Source organism: Drosophila busckii, chromosome 2L, assembly GCF_011750605.1.
Source record: "Drosophila busckii strain San Diego stock center, stock number 13000-0081.31 chromosome 2L, ASM1175060v1, whole genome shotgun sequence".
Lineage (NCBI taxonomy): Eukaryota > Metazoa > Arthropoda > Insecta > Diptera > Drosophilidae > Drosophila > Drosophila busckii.
The window spans coordinates 3,117,025-3,134,197 of NC_046604.1; the positions used below are offsets into that span (position 1 = coordinate 3,117,025).

The 17,173-nt window shown below is 39.7% G+C and overlaps 2 protein-coding genes across 5 annotated transcripts in view; one reads left to right on the plus strand and one right to left on the minus strand.

The window, feature by feature from the left end:
• Positions 1-10,199, plus strand: part of LOC108607906 (voltage-dependent calcium channel subunit alpha-2/delta-3) — a 41,022-nt gene extending 30,823 nt beyond the window's left edge. The window contains exons 4-16 of one of the 3 annotated variants that reach the window (XM_017999016.2): positions 4,216-4,692; positions 4,751-5,032; positions 5,093-5,800; positions 5,861-6,074; positions 6,149-6,354; positions 6,428-6,645; positions 7,201-7,233; positions 7,451-7,555; positions 7,615-7,876; positions 7,938-8,423; positions 8,478-8,633; positions 8,694-8,850; positions 8,913-10,199. In XM_017999016.2, the coding sequence (XP_017854505.1) occupies positions 4,216-4,692; positions 4,751-5,032; positions 5,093-5,800; positions 5,861-6,074; positions 6,149-6,354; positions 6,428-6,645; positions 7,201-7,233; positions 7,451-7,555; positions 7,615-7,876; positions 7,938-8,423; positions 8,478-8,633; positions 8,694-8,850; positions 8,913-9,106 (3,498 nt within the window). In that variant the 3' untranslated portion in view covers positions 9,107-10,199. Of the gene's footprint in view, positions 1-4,215; positions 4,693-4,750; positions 5,033-5,092; positions 5,801-5,860; positions 6,075-6,148; positions 6,355-6,427; positions 6,701-7,200; positions 7,234-7,450; positions 7,556-7,614; positions 7,877-7,937; positions 8,424-8,477; positions 8,634-8,693; positions 8,851-8,912 lie in introns of those variants that run through there. The other 2 variants (XM_017999017.2, XM_017999018.2) reach the window with 2 other exon arrangements.
• LOC108607907 (C-type lectin domain family 4 member M-like) lies at positions 887-1,771 on the minus strand. 2 transcript variants are annotated; one of them, XM_017999020.1, is made up of 2 exons: positions 1,689-1,771; positions 887-1,636 (listed from the first exon to the last, which is right to left on the minus strand). In XM_017999020.1, the coding sequence occupies exons 1-2, from the start codon at positions 1,752-1,754 to the stop codon at positions 911-913; spliced, it is 792 nt and encodes a 263-aa protein (XP_017854509.1). In that variant the 5' UTR covers positions 1,755-1,771; the 3' UTR covers positions 887-910. The 2 variants fall into 2 exon arrangements, with proteins under 2 accessions (XP_017854509.1, XP_017854510.1); XM_017999021.1 differs by having other exon boundaries at positions 887-1,633; positions 1,689-1,768.
• Positions 10,200-17,173: the final 6,974 nt, after the last annotated feature.

Here is a 17,173-nt window from a genome sequence, read left to right on the forward strand (position 1 = left end):
AATGTATGAATACTTGTTGGCCGAAGTTTGTTGGAACATATAGACGCGCGTCTTGATCCGTGTGCTCGCACCAGCAGCGATGCACACACTCATCCTTGTTTTCGCGATCGATATTCCGGATGTGCTTCGACAAGGCCTTTGAGTTCATGTCTTAGCTAGGCCGCACACGTTCCCGGCAAGATAAGAGAGATTCTCGCACATCTAGCTGAGCTAAATCCGTCGCCAAAGCACCTCTGCACACGTGTGTCAGTAGCCGCGACATGAATCGTGCGATTCCGCCGGAGGATGTCGAGTCGTGGCGAAGGATCAGATCTGAGAGCAGTGGCTGTCACAGTTCTTGTTGTTAGTTATCGTTAGCTAAAGAAAGAGCTCATAGTTTTTTATTGCTTGTTAACTCAAATAATTAGCTACATACTGTGGCAGCCAATAATCCTTTGAAGGCCAGCACTAAGAGCACTTGGAATAAATATTTTTGCTGCATTCTGTTGCTAAAACTGGAAAAAAAAACTGAGCTGCAAATATTAATAGCTAATGCTTGGCTAATCTCATTAATGCAGCATAGCAAACGATATTTTTACAAAATATCAAAGGCACCAAGAGTTGCTACAGCCCGTTCCAGTTTGATCATTGCAGCTATATTCATACTATCTATATGAAAATAAATTAATGAGATATTTTTTTTATTCTATTCTGTAATTCAAATTTAATAAGAGCTAAATTGTATTGCAAATGGTCAGGCAAAATAATTGCCAAACAAAAATCAACTGCAAGTAGCTGGAAAAAGTAGTGTCCGAAATTCGTAGCCAATTCGAGGCGCTGATTGCGAATCTTCGAGCCTTTCTGTGAACACAATTTTGTTTGTTAAATCAATTCGTTTTATTTGGCAATAGTTTATTATCACTCAGTTTATTTATTTATTATTTTCACATGCTGCATACATAGGGGACTCGCATATAAAATAATTTTTAATTTCACAATCCAGATCGTTCATATGAAACTTTCTGTCACTGCTATGAGTGTCATTTAAACTAACACAATGCTCTCCGTTATTCATATTGTTTGGTTCATAATAATGCCAGTCTTGGAACTTCGGTTTCACTCCCTTTGCCAGCGATATAAATTCACCCTCCTTGCTCAAATCGTTCATATCCACCCAGTAGACGTTTGAACTCTTGAGCTTGGCGCTCACAAGGTTTAACTCATCGAGGCTCTCCAGTTTAACCAAATGGGACCCAAGCTCATGGCATCTGTGCGCTGCGGCGAACCAATTCATTTGCTCACTTTCTTCAATGTAATAATACTTGTTGCCAAGTTTTTGGAACGGCGTACTGCATTCCACCTGCTCCATAATCTTCTTTTGTTTCGCCAACTCCTCTTTGGTGACAGCCATCTTGTGCTCAAAGTCATTTACCTTGTCTCTTTCTTGCTGCAACTGCTGCTCAACTGCCAGGAGTCGCTCCTGTGTAACTGACTGCTGAGTTATGTTACAGATCCGACAGCCCTGATCCATTAGATTAATATGCTCCAGCATGGGCTTCAAGACCCTAAGGCAGTAGCTGCCACAGGCATTGTCTGCATCATTATCGCTCTTAAGGCCACAAGCATTGACTGCATCTTTCTCGGTCTCTGGAGTCTGCTAAAGAAATAGCTCATTAGATTTTGTTTATCAATTCAAATTAGTTGCTTACTGCGGCAGCCCATAATTCTTTGAATGCCAGCATTAAAATCACTTTGAATAAATATTTTTGCAGCATTGTTCAAAGTTGACAAGCGCGTTGCTAAAACTGAAATAAAACTAAGCTGAACTGAATTCGTACTATATTTATATGTTCATAATTTTGTATTATCTGTTATACGTATATGCTCGACTATACTATATGCAGCTAATTGATTAAAGAGAGCATTTCCTAATAATTATTTAATTGTATGTCCCATTAACTATTTCCCAAAAATCATTTCCTGATAATTATTTACGTGTATTTCCCATTTGCTATTTCTCAGAAACATTAAAGTTCATTTTTGTTATTAAATTATGTATTTTAATTAATCCCATTGTGAACTCTCATAGACTAATCATTGCTTGTTAATGCATTTAATATGATTTCTTTTTGGCTGGAATATCGAAGTTACACTCTGTGGACACACCACAATTCGAAGTGCTGAGCCGTAAATGCGCATCATGGAGCTTTGTTAGGTATTGACCGATGCCCCAAAAATTAGAGACAAATTCGGGCTGAATAGCTTAGGAGTTACTCACATTCCAAGTTTTCAATATAGACAGCGGGGTGCGCTTGCTGACATTTTAAAATTTGCCGACGCAGGCGGTGGCGTCTCTGCTGACGCTATCAACGCGAAAACGAGTTATGACGCGTTAGCTGTTTTGTGTGTATTTGTCTGCGAGTGCATGCGTGTGTTTGCTGCGATGTTCTAGTCAAAGTGTATATAAAAGTTGGTTGCGCCCAACTTTAATTTGTCCACTTGTTTAAAGTGCCTTTAATACCGCGAAGTTGTATCTAATTGCATATGCTATTGACTTGACAAATGATCAATATGACATGTGAGCGTTAACTTTATTTTTTTCTTGCAAGCAACATTGAGCCAACGCCCAAGTGTTTGGCCACGCATTTTGTCTGTTTTACTTGCAGTTCTTTCTTTGCACCCTATGTATCCTTGTATGTCCTTTTGAAAGCAAATTGCGTGCAAGTAGCTGCATTTTGCTAATTCCGGTAGAAGCCCTGACATTTGAGCAGCTCTACGAGTTGCCGGCTACGTTGTCATTGTTGGCTTTTGAATGTTAAGATGTCGACAGCTGCTGTCCCGGAGACAGACAAGCAGCTGGTGTCAAATGGGAAGTGTGTGTGTGTGTGTGCGAAGGGTAATGGCCACTGGGTCTGCTCAGCAACTGCTGACATAAGTGCATATTATTGTACAAAAAGAAATAAAAGTCGCTGTGTATTACGAAATTATGTTTGTCTGCCTTTATGATGTTGAGCAACTTGTCAGACATACAGCGGCTACATATGTAGGCGCAGGTCCTTGAACAGTTTGCTGTCTGACATATTCCATGTTGTAATGCAAAAGGGCTGATCACTCTCTTTACATCTATGTTCAACTGCCCACCCAGACAGAGTCTTGGCTTTAAGCTATGCGTCTTGCCATTTGTCTAATATGCAGACACACTCCCTGAGGCACAACGTTTACCCAATAGCTGCCAATTTACATTGAAATCTTCTTCAAACTTGAGCCCCAAATGTGCTAAGACTTGAGCTCTGTGCTCCTTTTTTTCAAAAATATTTCTCAATGCACCCACATCAGCTATGCGCCTTAGTGTTCGGTCTTTAGCAGCAGCAGCAACGGCAGCATCTTCAGGTGCAGTCTAGAGGGAGCTGTCTCTCTTTTTGTTTACACACACACACACACACACATACACACATTTACATCTGTGTGGCCCCAATGTCTATAAATGCAGCTTGCAGGTGTTTGTCCTTAGACTCCAACTACTTGATCCACATCCTTATGCCCGTCGCGTCTAATTTCACTGCAGCTAAAGTTTTTGTTTGTTCCCTATGAAAATACTTTCTCACACACACAGACTTACTGTATAGACACAAAACTTGGGAAATAATTTGTGCACCAAGTTGCAAAGGAAAAATCACACTGCGAAAAAAATAATTATTTGAATTTAAAGTTTAAAGTTCAGTGCTGAGTAAGGCGCTAATAGCGCTGAAGAGCGCTCGATTTGAGCTGCTATTTTAACATAACATATTAATTATGTTAAAATAACAGCTCTAATCGACATAACATGTTCAAATTGATTGCTGTTCATCGATAACTGATAAAAAAGCTAACACGCACGCCAAATAATAAATTGCGAAATATGCAATGTGATGGATAAATATATTTTTAGCCATATATTGGCCCACTGTATGTTGGCGCATATATCTCACTTACCTCGAATTGCATTCAATGCACCAAAGCCTTGCGGGGAAACAAAAGTTGCCCTAACTAGAGCGAGAGACAGAGACAGAAGAGTTGTGTATGCGCGGCTCGTTGAGCTGCAAGCGCTTTGTGCAATTTAAGATGCCGTCAAGAGAAATAAATTGCATAAAGAGGAGCTGCAAAAACTTTGGCAACCAAATTAAACAGATTGATGAGCCTGATTGAGAGGAAGACGAGCGAAAAACTAAAACTAAAGCCTTTTCGTTTCTATTCTAGCGCTTGATGGACTCGGCCGAGCAGGCAGCGCTTTCGGAACTGGAGGGCCAGAACGGTGCGGAGGCAGCGTCTCTGGGGCAGCAGCAGCATTACGATGCGAGACGCATTAACGAATATAACTCCGATGGCAAGTTGGCGGATGGCGCTCGCCACATGGACATTCGCTTTATGCGACGCTTCGAGCGGCTGCCGGTTAATCTTAGCCTGAGCTCTATACTGGTGCCCCACAGCGTTGAATTGGACGAGTCGGATGTACGTGCGGCCTTGCAGTGGAGTGCCCATCTAGATCCACTGTTCCAAAACAATCTGGAGCGTGATCCAGCGCTCTCCTGGCAATACTTTGGCTCCTCGTCGGGCTTTCTGCGGCGCTTTCCGGGCACTGCCTGGCCGCCAGAGGGTTCCAAGGGCAGCAAGCAAATCCACGACTTTCGCACACACAATTGGTTTGTGCAGGCCGCCTCCTCGCCCAAGGATATCGTAAGTGCTGTCATTAACTAAACATGTAGCTGCTGCTAATGAATATATTTGCCTTTAGATGATACTCTTGGATGCCTCCAGCAGTATGTCGGAAAAGTCCTTTGATCTGGCCATGGCCACAGCCTTTAACATACTCGACACACTCGGCGAGGATGACTATGTGAATCTGGTAACATTTTCGGAAATGGTAAAGTCGCCTGTGCCCTGTTTTAAGGATCGCATGGTGCGTGCCACGCCGGACAATGTGCAGGAGATCAAGTCAGCCGTCAAAGCCATCAAGCTGCAGGATACGGCCAACTTTACAGCGGGTCTGGAATACGCATTCAGTCTGCTGCACAAAGTATTATTGCATATATTCCAAAAATAAGACAAGCTCTAATAGATTTCTCTCTCAATCTAGTACAACCAATCGGGATCAGGCAGCCAGTGTAATCAGGCCATAATGTTGATTACAGAGAGCACTTCGGAGTCGCATAAGGAAATCATCAAGCAATACAACTGGCCCCATATGCCAGTGCGCATCTTTACCTATCTCATTGGCAAAGACTCCGGCAGTCGCAGCAATCTACATGAAATGGCCTGCTCCAACAAAGGATTCTTTGTGCAGATCAATGACTATGAGGAGGCGAAGCGTAAAGTGATTGACTATGCGCTGGTTATGGCGCGTCCCATGATTATGTATCAAGCGGATCATCCGGTGCACTGGAGTCCTGTCTTTGTCGCTGGCAAGTCTGGCGGCCTGGGACGCGACTCAGAGTACCAGCGACGCTTGGTAACGACAGTTTCAACTCCGGTCTTCGATAGACGAAACCATTCGGTGCGCGTGGCCAACCTGTTGGGCGTCGTTGGCACCGACGTGCCCATCGAGGAGATACGCAAAATGATACCACAACACAAGCTGGGACCGAATGGCTATTCCTTTATCGTTGATAACAATGGGCGTGTGCTTTACCATCCGGATCTGCGACCACTAAGCGATGGCAATCAATATATCGATATGCTAAAGCCCAAATATGCATCAGTCGACATCACGGAGTTGGAACTGCCGGAAACAGAAATTGGCAACGAGCATGAACAAGTTGAGATCAACAAGAATCTGCTTAATGAGGTGAGCATTAAACACTGCATGACATTATTTAATTTTTCATATATAATTCATTCTTTTTAGATGCGCGGTGACATGATTCGTCCCAAGGAGGGCGAAACAGAGTTCACTGTGCTCAATCATTATGACGATGCAAAACGTGTGTCCACACGCACACATCGTTACTTCTACGGTCCCATCGAGGACACTCCATTTACGCTGGCCATTGTATTACCAGAAAAGTACGGCAGCCATGAGTTGGTCTCCCAGCAGGAGATACGGCATTCGCGTAACAATGGTGAGCTTGAGCTGGAGACTCAACAAACTTTTTGCTTTACTATTTTGTTTAAATTACTTCCTTGGTTCTTGCAGTTACGGAATTCTTTAAGGGTGACAACTGGCGCGTAAATCCCGATTGGGTATACTGTGAGTACAATAGCGTAAGCGATTTGGAAAAGGAACGTGAAAGTTCCGGTGAATACACGTCGCGCGATCAAGAGCCCAGCTTTGGGTCGCCGGAAGAGCAGGTACTGCACTTTCTGGCTCGCGCTGGACGCCCTGGTTGGAAGTGGATGTCGGTAAGCGATCAATTCAAAGCCTAAACTTGAGCTCTAGTTATACCAATAACTAAATTAACTTAACTTATTGCAGGTGCGACCCAAGTCCCCGCAGCCTCACCACAACCTGCATGGCAATGCACCAGGCTCGGCTCATTTTGGTGCACAGCATCTGAATAGTTTGGGATCTCGCAAGGCGGAGCCTTATTATTGCGATCGAACCCTCATTCAGAGCTTGGTGCGTGACGCTATGGTCACCGATGGTCTGGATCGTAATACAACTGGAACTTCCAGTGGCAAGGAGGACAAGCAGTAAGTGTTTTACACTAGGCAGTCAAAACTTACAAATTAGTTGGGCTTTGTTTTTTCTGGCTGTGAAAATGTGCAATAGATTATGTATTTAATTTATTTCTTAAAATATCTGTATAAGAAATATTTTAATTTTTGTAAATTATAATTTATTTCATCTAACAAGTATTGGAATACTAATACTATGTAATATTTTAATGCACATTTTCTAGTTAAGCTATCAGAGAAAGCGTGGCCCTCTATTTTTAGACCCTGTTTACATTAATTTAAATAGCACTGTATTTTTTATATATTTTGCTTTTTAGTTTATTTATATTTTTAGTTATTTTTTGTAGCTGAAATATAATTTAATTTTACATTTTGTTCAAACACTAAAGCACCATATATTTTCTCTTACATTTATATTCTCCTACGCTCTATTTTCTATATAAATTTTCCAACTGTTCTTTGTGTTTAACGCAACTTTTACAATAATAATCTATAATCATTTCTAAAATTTAATTCACAATGCAAAATTATGAAATTAATTTACCAAATGCACAATTAATAAATATTTAGTCCAATCGCCACATTGATGGCAATACTCAAGAGGTAAATAAAAAACAAAGCAGCGCTGTTTAAATAGTTAATGAGACAATAAATGCTTGAAGTTCACTTAAGAGAAGCTTGTCGCCTGCACAACAAAAGGAGCAGCAATCCATATAATGCTTGCTATATCTAATTAAAACGTCTCATTACAGCTCGTGGCAATTGCTTGAAACACTTTTGTTATAATTTTACTAATATCTGAATACAATTTTCATCACAGGCAAGGATATCAAAAGTTTGCAGTGGCCACGTCCTTTGTGGCAACGCGTTCGGGCCTGTTACGTTGGATAGATCACATCAAGCGACCTGAGGATACGCCGGAGCCGTAAGCAGCAGACTGTCTTAGGCCCAGATCTTGTTTAAATTCTATGCTTGTTTTTGCAGTCACTTTAGCGAGGATAATGTGCGTGCAATGGACACTTCGTGGTACAAACGCGCTGTGGATCAGCACTCGGTGGAGCAGGATAGCTTTGTCTATAGCGTGCCCTTTGGCTCTGGCTATGCCATCAAGTCGAATGCCACCTTGGTGACTGCCTCTCATGCCATATTCGTGGAGCATCGCGGACACAAGGCGCCCGCTGGTGTGGTGGGCTTGCAGTTTCAACACGATTCGCTGGCTAAGCATTTCATCAACATAACCTCAGCTGTAAGTCCTGGCTTGAGCTGTAAATGAAACAAGCGAACAATGTAACATTTAAATTTTCTAGTGCACTGGCATGACGGGCTGCAAGCGAACCTGCGCCTCCGACAACTTGGATTGCTATGTGCTGGACAACAGCGGCTTTGTTATTATATCTGAGGAAATGGAGCATACGGGCAAGTTCTTTGGTCAGATCGATGGCACCATTATGGACTCTTTGGTGCAGGATCGCATTTACAAGCGTGTCACAGTCAATGATTACCAAGGCGTTTGCTCAGAGTCTGACAATCCCTACACAGCAGCTGGTGGCATTTTGAAACCGCATCGCTTGGGCAACTGGCTCTTTCAGCATCTGGTGGCGCTCAGCGCCAGTTGGTTGGCCTTAATGCCAACGCCATTGCGTGCCTGGCCGCAGGATGAGTACGACAACTACGAAACTGATGATACCTTTCCGGAGAACACCTATGGCGAGGAATACGAAGAATCATTTGAGCCGGACTACAGCATGCCTGTGGATCAAGAGATGGATGAATTCTTCACCACAGCAGATGTGGTAAGCAAATAGCTTTCAAGCTTAAATTGTTAGTAAACGTCTTTTTATTTGCAGGAGTATACAACGCCACCACCCAAGCAGCATAAGCCACACAGTGGGCCACGCTATGCACCAGATCCACAAAATTCGCGACGCTGCGATCTGCGCACCGATCTTTATATGCTGCAACCCGAACGACTTAATCAAGGCGGCCAAAATAATCCGCTCAAGGTGCGTAGCATCTCAAGTAGATATACTCTATATATAAAATATATATTAATTGCATTGCAGGGCAAGTTAACCAATTGTCACGTATCTGGCTGCGAACGACCCTTCAGCGTGCAAAAGATACCGCACAGTAATCTCATACTGCTGGTCGTAGATACGCTCTGCCCCTGCGGCTCCAAGCAGCTGGACATTGAGCCCATGGAGGAGTCTGGTGTAGTGGGTAAGTATATAAGCTTAAAGTGTCTGCAGATGTATATTGATTGTTGTGTGTTTGGTTTGCAGGCGCCTGCAGCACGCGTCGTCAGGGTCAGGAGCAGGAGTCGCGTCGTCGACCAAAGAAGTGCATCAATTATCATCCAGAGGAGATTGAGATACAGCAGTGTGGGCGTGGCAGCACATTGCTGCGCATGTCTGCCTCTGTAGTCGCGGCACACATTCTGATGGTCACGGTTACCTTTGTGTTGGCCAATGCGTGATACGGACATTAGGTCAAAGCAACTGCAACTCTACAACTAGCAGCAGCAGCAGCAACTGGAGCAGTTTTTGAAAGTAAACGCAACTTGAGTTACTTAATTTTTGTAGCGCATAGTAGAATATATAGCGTAAACAATGATGAGTCAAACAATACATAATTTTATCTCTATATATGTTTGTAGACAATAATAATTTGCTAAATTGATATATAATTCCATTGACAATTAGACGAAGGAGTACTTGTTAGCTAAATATTAGTTTATTGTGTTCACATTGCAATATATTAAAGAAATAATTGTAGTCAAGCTAAACTAATTTCCCACATTCTAAGTATTGTTTATTAATTTCCAAAGCTATGGCATATGTTAGTCAGTTTATGTAAATAGCAAGTGAATGTTTAATATTGAAACACAGAACAAAATTCCTACCGAAATGCAGAATTCAAAGCAGAATTTATTTGAAGATCTTAATGATTTTGCACCAACTGCATACGCACAAATATCGAGTATTATATTAATGAGCAAAACGTATCCCATGACAAATTCACTAACAAACAAACAAACTGAAGACTTGAAAATACCAATACAGCATTGTATAAAACAACAAAAGCACACAAAGACAGTTCATATCGTTGATAAACTTATATCTATACATGCCAGGGCAGCCAACTTTGAACAGCAATAAGCCAATACAATAATGAAATATGTAAGTGTAAAAGTAAAAGTAAATACCGATGAAAACAAGAAAACATGTATTGTAATATATATAGAAACGAGTTAGTTTTGCAGATGAAATGATATTTATTTTATATATACATTTTATACATGATTTTGACAAATAAATACAGCTGAGGCATGCCGTCGTCTTGAATACAACTGCAGACTGCGAGCTGCAAGATAATCCACATAAAACAAAATGAAACATGAAAGAAGAAAAACAAAAAGCAAACAAACAATACAATACAATAAAAAACTAACTAACCTAGTATGTATTTGAGTTTTTGAAATATCAAAATTCACATATCGTTATACGTTTGGCAATACTTTTAGTTAATAAACAAAGCAACTACTAAACTAAATTAAACTATTTCAACTTGACAGAAACAACTGTTTAACATGATAATATTTTGTGTGAGTAAATCCTTAGGAGTGTAAGACATCATATATTCAATATCACAATATCTGAGATTCACATAATTGGTAAAGAATAAGAGCTTTATGCCCCGAGCTATATGAAACCACGACCGACTCTCGAACTCTTTCTTAGGCACAATTCCTTTGAGGTTATGTAATAAACAAACATGAACCGATAATTAACTAACAACAACATTCACACTTCAAGAACTACCTTTACAACCACTATTTGAATCACAAGGCATGTCAAATAGCATACACGAAGCCGAACAACTAATCACATAATATGACACTACTCACATGTCACTACACAAGCCCATTCCTCTCAGACCAAGATAAATTATGTGATGAGTAAAGAAAAAAGGTCATATAAGTATGGAGAGTGAGATATAGCTCGCTGGTGACGTCATAACTGTCGAGACAGCTCAGCAATAGAGACGGCTACATTCATCTAACAAATTATATAATTTATGCACATAGGCACAAAGAAAAATCCGTCTTTTAATAAGAAAAGAATTTATTAAGAAAAAGACTAACGCTGACTAATTATTACATAAACCTACACACACCTACACTCACAATATAAATATTACTATGAAGTACCATTCTATTACATATAATGTAAAGTGTGAGAGAGCAAGACAGACTAATATTAATCCGATCGGCCCACAATTACTATGTGAACAAGAGGATTATATGAGGTAGTAACAGAAGAATTTAACAATGTATTGCCACGTCCACGAGTATAACAAGGTACGTATGAGGAGGAGGACGGGTCTTAATAGAGCGTCTGTGCTCTACAAAACATTTGAGAACATAAGATATGTTGAATAGAGAGAATATAAAAGAAACGATCTAGATCACCATAAGATTATATGAGCAAAGTCGATGATAAGGGAGATGTGGAGAAGACCAAAAGTGTGACGTGCTGACACGGCTAGTTGATCTTACTCAAACACGGAGCATTGGCGAGGATCTGAGGCACACCATAACAAATCAGAAAACGCAAAAATTAAACGAGCATGGGCACGATAGACAACATCAAGTGGGGCGAGTTGCAGAGTGTTAATAAACACTAACGACACTACACAAAGTAGGCCACAAAAAATACGGGATAAAAGGAGCACGGGATAGAGCGGATAGCAATGGTTAGGAGTACAAAGCTTATCATAGGTATTTGATAAAGTAGGTTCATAAACACATATAAAAATATATAATAGAAACTCCCCATTAGAGACGCGAGTATACTTAAATTCCAATACGGTAAAGTTTTAAGAGGGAGCTTAAGGTTTATGTCACTGACACATTAGTAGCTGTGATATACGGGTTTTATAAATCGAAAAAGCTAATGTCTTAGTCTTCGTTCCACTGTGGCGGATGTTCTCTGGCGTTGTGTACTGACTACGGCTAATGATCAATAGAATAGTCCAGTTTTCGAAGGATATCATAGATAGATAAACACTGCTTGTGTGTTCCGCGTGAAGGCAAGTATGTATAAATGAGTTATGAGGCTCGGTGACGTTGTGTAACCATTGTGTACTTATTGTTTGATAATGGAGGAGCTCGTATGGCGAACATGTATTGTAAGCACAGATTGTCACGGGCCAACACAGATACGAGGAGTATGAGCGAGTCGCACGCGTAAAGCCACCCAAAACGGCGACACGAGCATCCACGATGGTCATTTTTATTTGGTGCGAGAGCGCATCTACATGATATCTGTTGTCAGACCCTACACTGGAGAGGTTTGTTAATTGCGCCACATAACATGGTAAACGAAGATCATTCCAAACTAATACGAACTGACCAAAAAGATCACCACAAACTACAACAAATAGTGTAGTCAAACTGCTAGTCTATTTAAACACGCACCTGTGTCATCTATCAAACACAATTCAAATGTTAAACAAAGAGCAAAGATAAAGAGCTCAGCAGCGTATAGACAAGATTTATCTAACAATGTATCACTACGAGTGTGTTTTATCGGTTATTTACGAGGAGTAGCATATGTTAATTGCAGTATCACAGGTCAAGGAAGCTCTAATAAGAACTCTGTAAACGCGAATTTCGCGCTCTAACTCGTCCCACTTTAATTAATGGAGATGACACTACACCTATATGTATTTAAGCCATTAATAACCCTAGCTGTATCGCATGCTGTCAGACACATAGAGAGTAGATTTCAACTCGCAGCCAATCAATTCTATGTTTTGGCTATTATTTTTATTTTTTTATAGCACGAGGGCAATATTTGTCTATAAGCATAAATATATTAATACGGGATCATAACTAGGCAGAAGATTAACACACACATACTTATTGGTCTAAATGTAATGCGAGAAAAGAAAAGAAAAACATAAAAACTATCATAATTGACTTACGAAATAAATCAAATTTTTGACAATGCGATTTTTGCTTTTTGGAAAACGGGCTTTTTGCTAAAAAAAAAAAAAACAAAAATTAAGACAGTACGAAATAATTCATCAACAAACAAACACAAAACACAACACACCATTTTGATTATGTGCGTCTATCTCTGATCAAATTGAGCGCCTACTAGGGTACAAGACTACAGATGTTCGATATGACCATTTATGCCAAAATCTCGATTATAATGACCAACCGTATACTTATACAATCCAAAGATTCGACACAATAAAATAACAAAAGCTGCGCGTTACACTTATCAACGCTTCTCGCTACAAGATTTTTAATAACACATCACCAACACTAAGCAATTCTTATAGTTGCTTATCTTATATTTTTGTCGAAATGGCATCTATGAGAGCTTACACACAGTGCTAGGTCCGAGCCCTATAAATAATGAGAGTGATACTATAATAAAGTGAAACACAACAACAAATTACATAGCATAAGGCGGTGTACCATGGCGCTGTCACTTTGAGTATTGTGTATAAAGCCATTCTATGTTTGGCCGGACCAATATAATGTCATAGTACAACGAGCAAAGCATACTGCGATATACAAGTTGATTCTAAGAGCGCGAAAATGATTAACCAATAATAGGATAGCAGTAGAAGGTCACAAGGTTTCAAAATGCACGAGACGTAAGCAAAGCACCCATAGATAGAAGATATAGTTTGGTTTATTTTTGCTTTTGGAGTTCCTGAGTGGCAAGTTAGATAGCTCAAAGACACTCACCTAGAATAAATGATAAAAGAAAGAAGTAAAGTTGGTTCATTATATGTGTTATATATCTCATTTTATATAATGTCCTATATCAACACATCGCACTGATGTTAGAAAATGAAAAATTAGATATATTAACGACTGAGCTACACATCTAGAAAAAAATCCAAACATCGAGAGCACTCGTTTAAAACGATGTAGGAATGTATTTCTCAGAGAAAAATCAAGAGAGTCACAGGGTCTTATGTGTTTCTCTTGAGGATCACTACCACACATCTCGGCACATCATATGGCATTGCAGCAAACAATCAGGTAAGAATGTTTATAAAGCTTATATAGATTTATGGTTATATATTTATTATACTAACTTGAGGAAAAATTTGTCTAATCAGGATTTATTAATTATTTAATAAATAAAATATAGTTATATTTTGAGAGTAGCCATGTTGGATAAAACGTATCGGATCTCTTGCTGACATGGTAAGTTTAAAGTATGTTTTGAGATAACAAAGACAAAGACTTCAGAGAAGCATACAGCTAAAGTTTTAAATATAGACATTGACATATTTGAGCAGCTAAATTGCAAGCAATTAATACTGACGTTAGCAATTACTTAATAGCAGCAAAGGTTTCGATTACCAGACAACGTTGACATGCCACTAAAAGGGCTAGAGACAGCATCTGACCTGGCTTTGTGGCTATTGAAAGCCGATGCTGATGCCAAAGCACTCGAGACACAAGTCTGAGAGCTGCTGCTGCAGCCAATGAATTTATATGCATTGAAAATTAACACAGATGCTTGTATAGAGCTTACTATACTTGCTAACACCAGAGAGGAAAAGCAACAGTTGTAGAGTAATAAATTTATGATATTAGAGCATTAGAAGAAAATAAAACACAAAAATTAACTAATTGAAATCAATACAGAGAAATAAAATTAACATGTACACGAGAGATTGAGTACAAATAAAATAGCACAGGGCGTTCTATCTATCACATCTACGTATTGCGCTGATCAGAGGCGAGGCAATGTAGATAGACTCTTTGACTATTATTATACCATTTATAATATGCTGCTAGAGGATTAGACCTCCATATCATATCGCATTGAGTATACAGAGCTCTGTCATTTGAAGTGAGAGATCAAGCTTGTTACTCTTGATAACTGCTAGAGCATGATCGCTGAACTGTCTACGCCCATAGCGCTGACATAAGTGATGCTGGCACCACTCCTAATACCATTTTGGTAGGCTGTGATTGATGGAATACGAATTGAGAGAGAGTCCAGCACTAAAATACGGGCACGCCTTAGCTGCATTCCTTCAGCATTGAGGTCACACTTTGTCACTTCTCGAGTTGTTAACTATATGTGTTCGAATTAAACATTTTAATCTTTCTCACTCTAGCCACACTCTTAGGTTGGCAGAAATTTCTCCCTCGCAAAGAGTGTCGCTAGGGATGTCTGATTAGTGAGTCAGAGATTTCGAATTGTCCCTAGATTCAGCTGAGCGCAAACGGCACTGGCTAGATACAGAGAGGGGGCTGTCAATGTGACTTCGAGCCCGCAACTCTTGTACGCACTGCAAGGATAGGAAATGTAACAGCACACTACGCTAATCACGTAAATACCAGGTCGGACGTTGTTTGTCAGCATACATAACCAAAGCCAAAACGAGAGAACAATATGACAAAAACACTCACAACTATCATATGTATAGGATCCGTTCATGTTCTAAAGAAGGCTGCAATGGCTTTGGTGTCTGGGGAGATAATAAAAAATTATCAAACTAACATCACGTCTATCCAATCTATATCAACTTGGTGTCCGAGGAAAGTCGGATATCTGCTACGAATTATGACCCGAGACGTCTGGAACTGCAATCCTTGCGGCCTAGTGAGCGCTACTGCTGCACTATTTGGTTTCTAGGAGGCGCTCTTTTTGGGTTTTATGCCGCAGCAAATGACCACGGTTCGACTCATTAATCTTCCGGTTTGCGAGCTATTCAATTGATTCGTTAGGTGGGTTATTACAATTCATAGTGGCTACACTTAAAGCTTGTTGTCGTGATAATCAGAATATTGGCTGAAGCACTCCTGGCACTTTTGATTATTGTGCCAATTTGTTGTGCGTATCTTGCACTCGTTTTCTAGAAACTGATAATGTCAGCACTAATAAGTCTTCGTGCAAATCTAAGATGTGATTCATTCCCTTATAAATTATAGCTGCATTTTATAATTATTAATTAATCAGTTCCACTTGAGAATTATAGCTGCATGCTTACATGTAAAATTAATTAAACCGATTAAGCACAGAGTTACACTCGAGATGGCTGAGTAATACCTTAAGAGAATATGCTGCAAGTTTTAGTCTATCATTCACACCAATTTCTTATGTATCTATTATAGCGCGAGTATCAGCAATAGACACACGAAAGTTCACATTGTCATTTCATACGTCGTCAACATTATTTAGCAGCGTTAGGGTTTTATATAAACTAAAAGAAGACAAACTTAACCCCGGACACACATTGTAGCAGCTCCAGCACTGAAAGAAATTTGTATAGCTTAGAATAAGTCAAGGCACACAAAAATATCTAATACTCATCACTCTGTGCAAACTATTATAATCTGTCAAACTGATTATAACGTTACGCGCGGGAAAAGCCATAATTGAGTTGACTCGTTGCTGATATTTTAGAGTTCTCACTCATGCAACCAGTGTTAGACCAGTAGTGCTGTCTGAGATTGTGTATCATTATGTAACTGTGAGACTTCAATACCTCATCTCTGCGCTTCTCATGATGTACATCTCACAAACAAGGCCATCATTCCGATATTACTTGCGACGTTCTATAGGATACTTTCTCCAACTTAGTCTAGATAGTAACTAATTTGTTAACGAAATATCTAGGGGTATGGCCGATCCGGTCGAAAGGTTCGCGGGAGATTAAAACCTCAGAGGCCACACAATCTTTCAAACTATACCATTATCGTAACAAAGGAGTTGTAAGCGGCTTCACGGGTCGCTCTACTGCCGAGGCGGCGTGAGGGTTCTAGACCCACCTTAAATATAGACCAAAGGTAGCATTTTTATTATTTTATTTGCAATTAGTATTTTGGATGAGAGAACATATTGATTTCTAAATTAAGATTACATAAACATTAATAGGATAACAAGCTCTGAGACATATTTTTAGCTACATACACATATCTCTAAAATATCGTATATAAAGTATTATCTAGCCGCATTTAATTGATTCTATTGGGCCGAGCGTCATCTGTTTCTAGGCTTTTATTATAGAGACTTTTGCAAATCACTATGCATTATTAAATAAACGCATCACATAACAAAATCACACTAGACACATAACGGTTTTTAAGTTTCAGTATGCTCCAAGATTATAACACTAAATATAGGTCTCTCATTAAACACCATTTCTGAGTGGTAGCTTTTTTTGGCTAAGATATAGCTTCTCAAGTTAGAAAGTGATAAGCAATGAAGACGGCTTTTTTTGGCAAAAATTTAAAGGGGTTACATCACGTTTTTTGCCATAAATATCGAAAATCCTAGACTTTCCAAGTTTGAATGCCGTTTTATTCTTATGCATCTCACGAGTCTAGCTAACCAAGGCTGAAACTCCGGCAATCGAAGCCATTTCGCTAAATTACGGCTAATCAAAGTTCGATATTTCACATAAATTTGTCTTGTTTTGTTACTATTTGTTCATAACTTTCGCCAAATAATTTTTATATCATACCAATTTGTTATACCTATTTCATTTTTGT

Excerpts from the sequence above, each read along its gene's own strand:
- LOC108607907 (XM_017999020.1), bottom strand. The coding sequence starts at position 1,754 with ATGCTGCAAAAATATTTATTCAAAGTGATTTTAATGCTGGCATTCAAA. Across the intron at positions 1,637-1,688 it reads AAGAATTATGGGCTGCCGCA|CAGACTCCAGAGACCGAGAA; the intron begins GTAAGCAACTAA and ends CTATTTCTTTAG.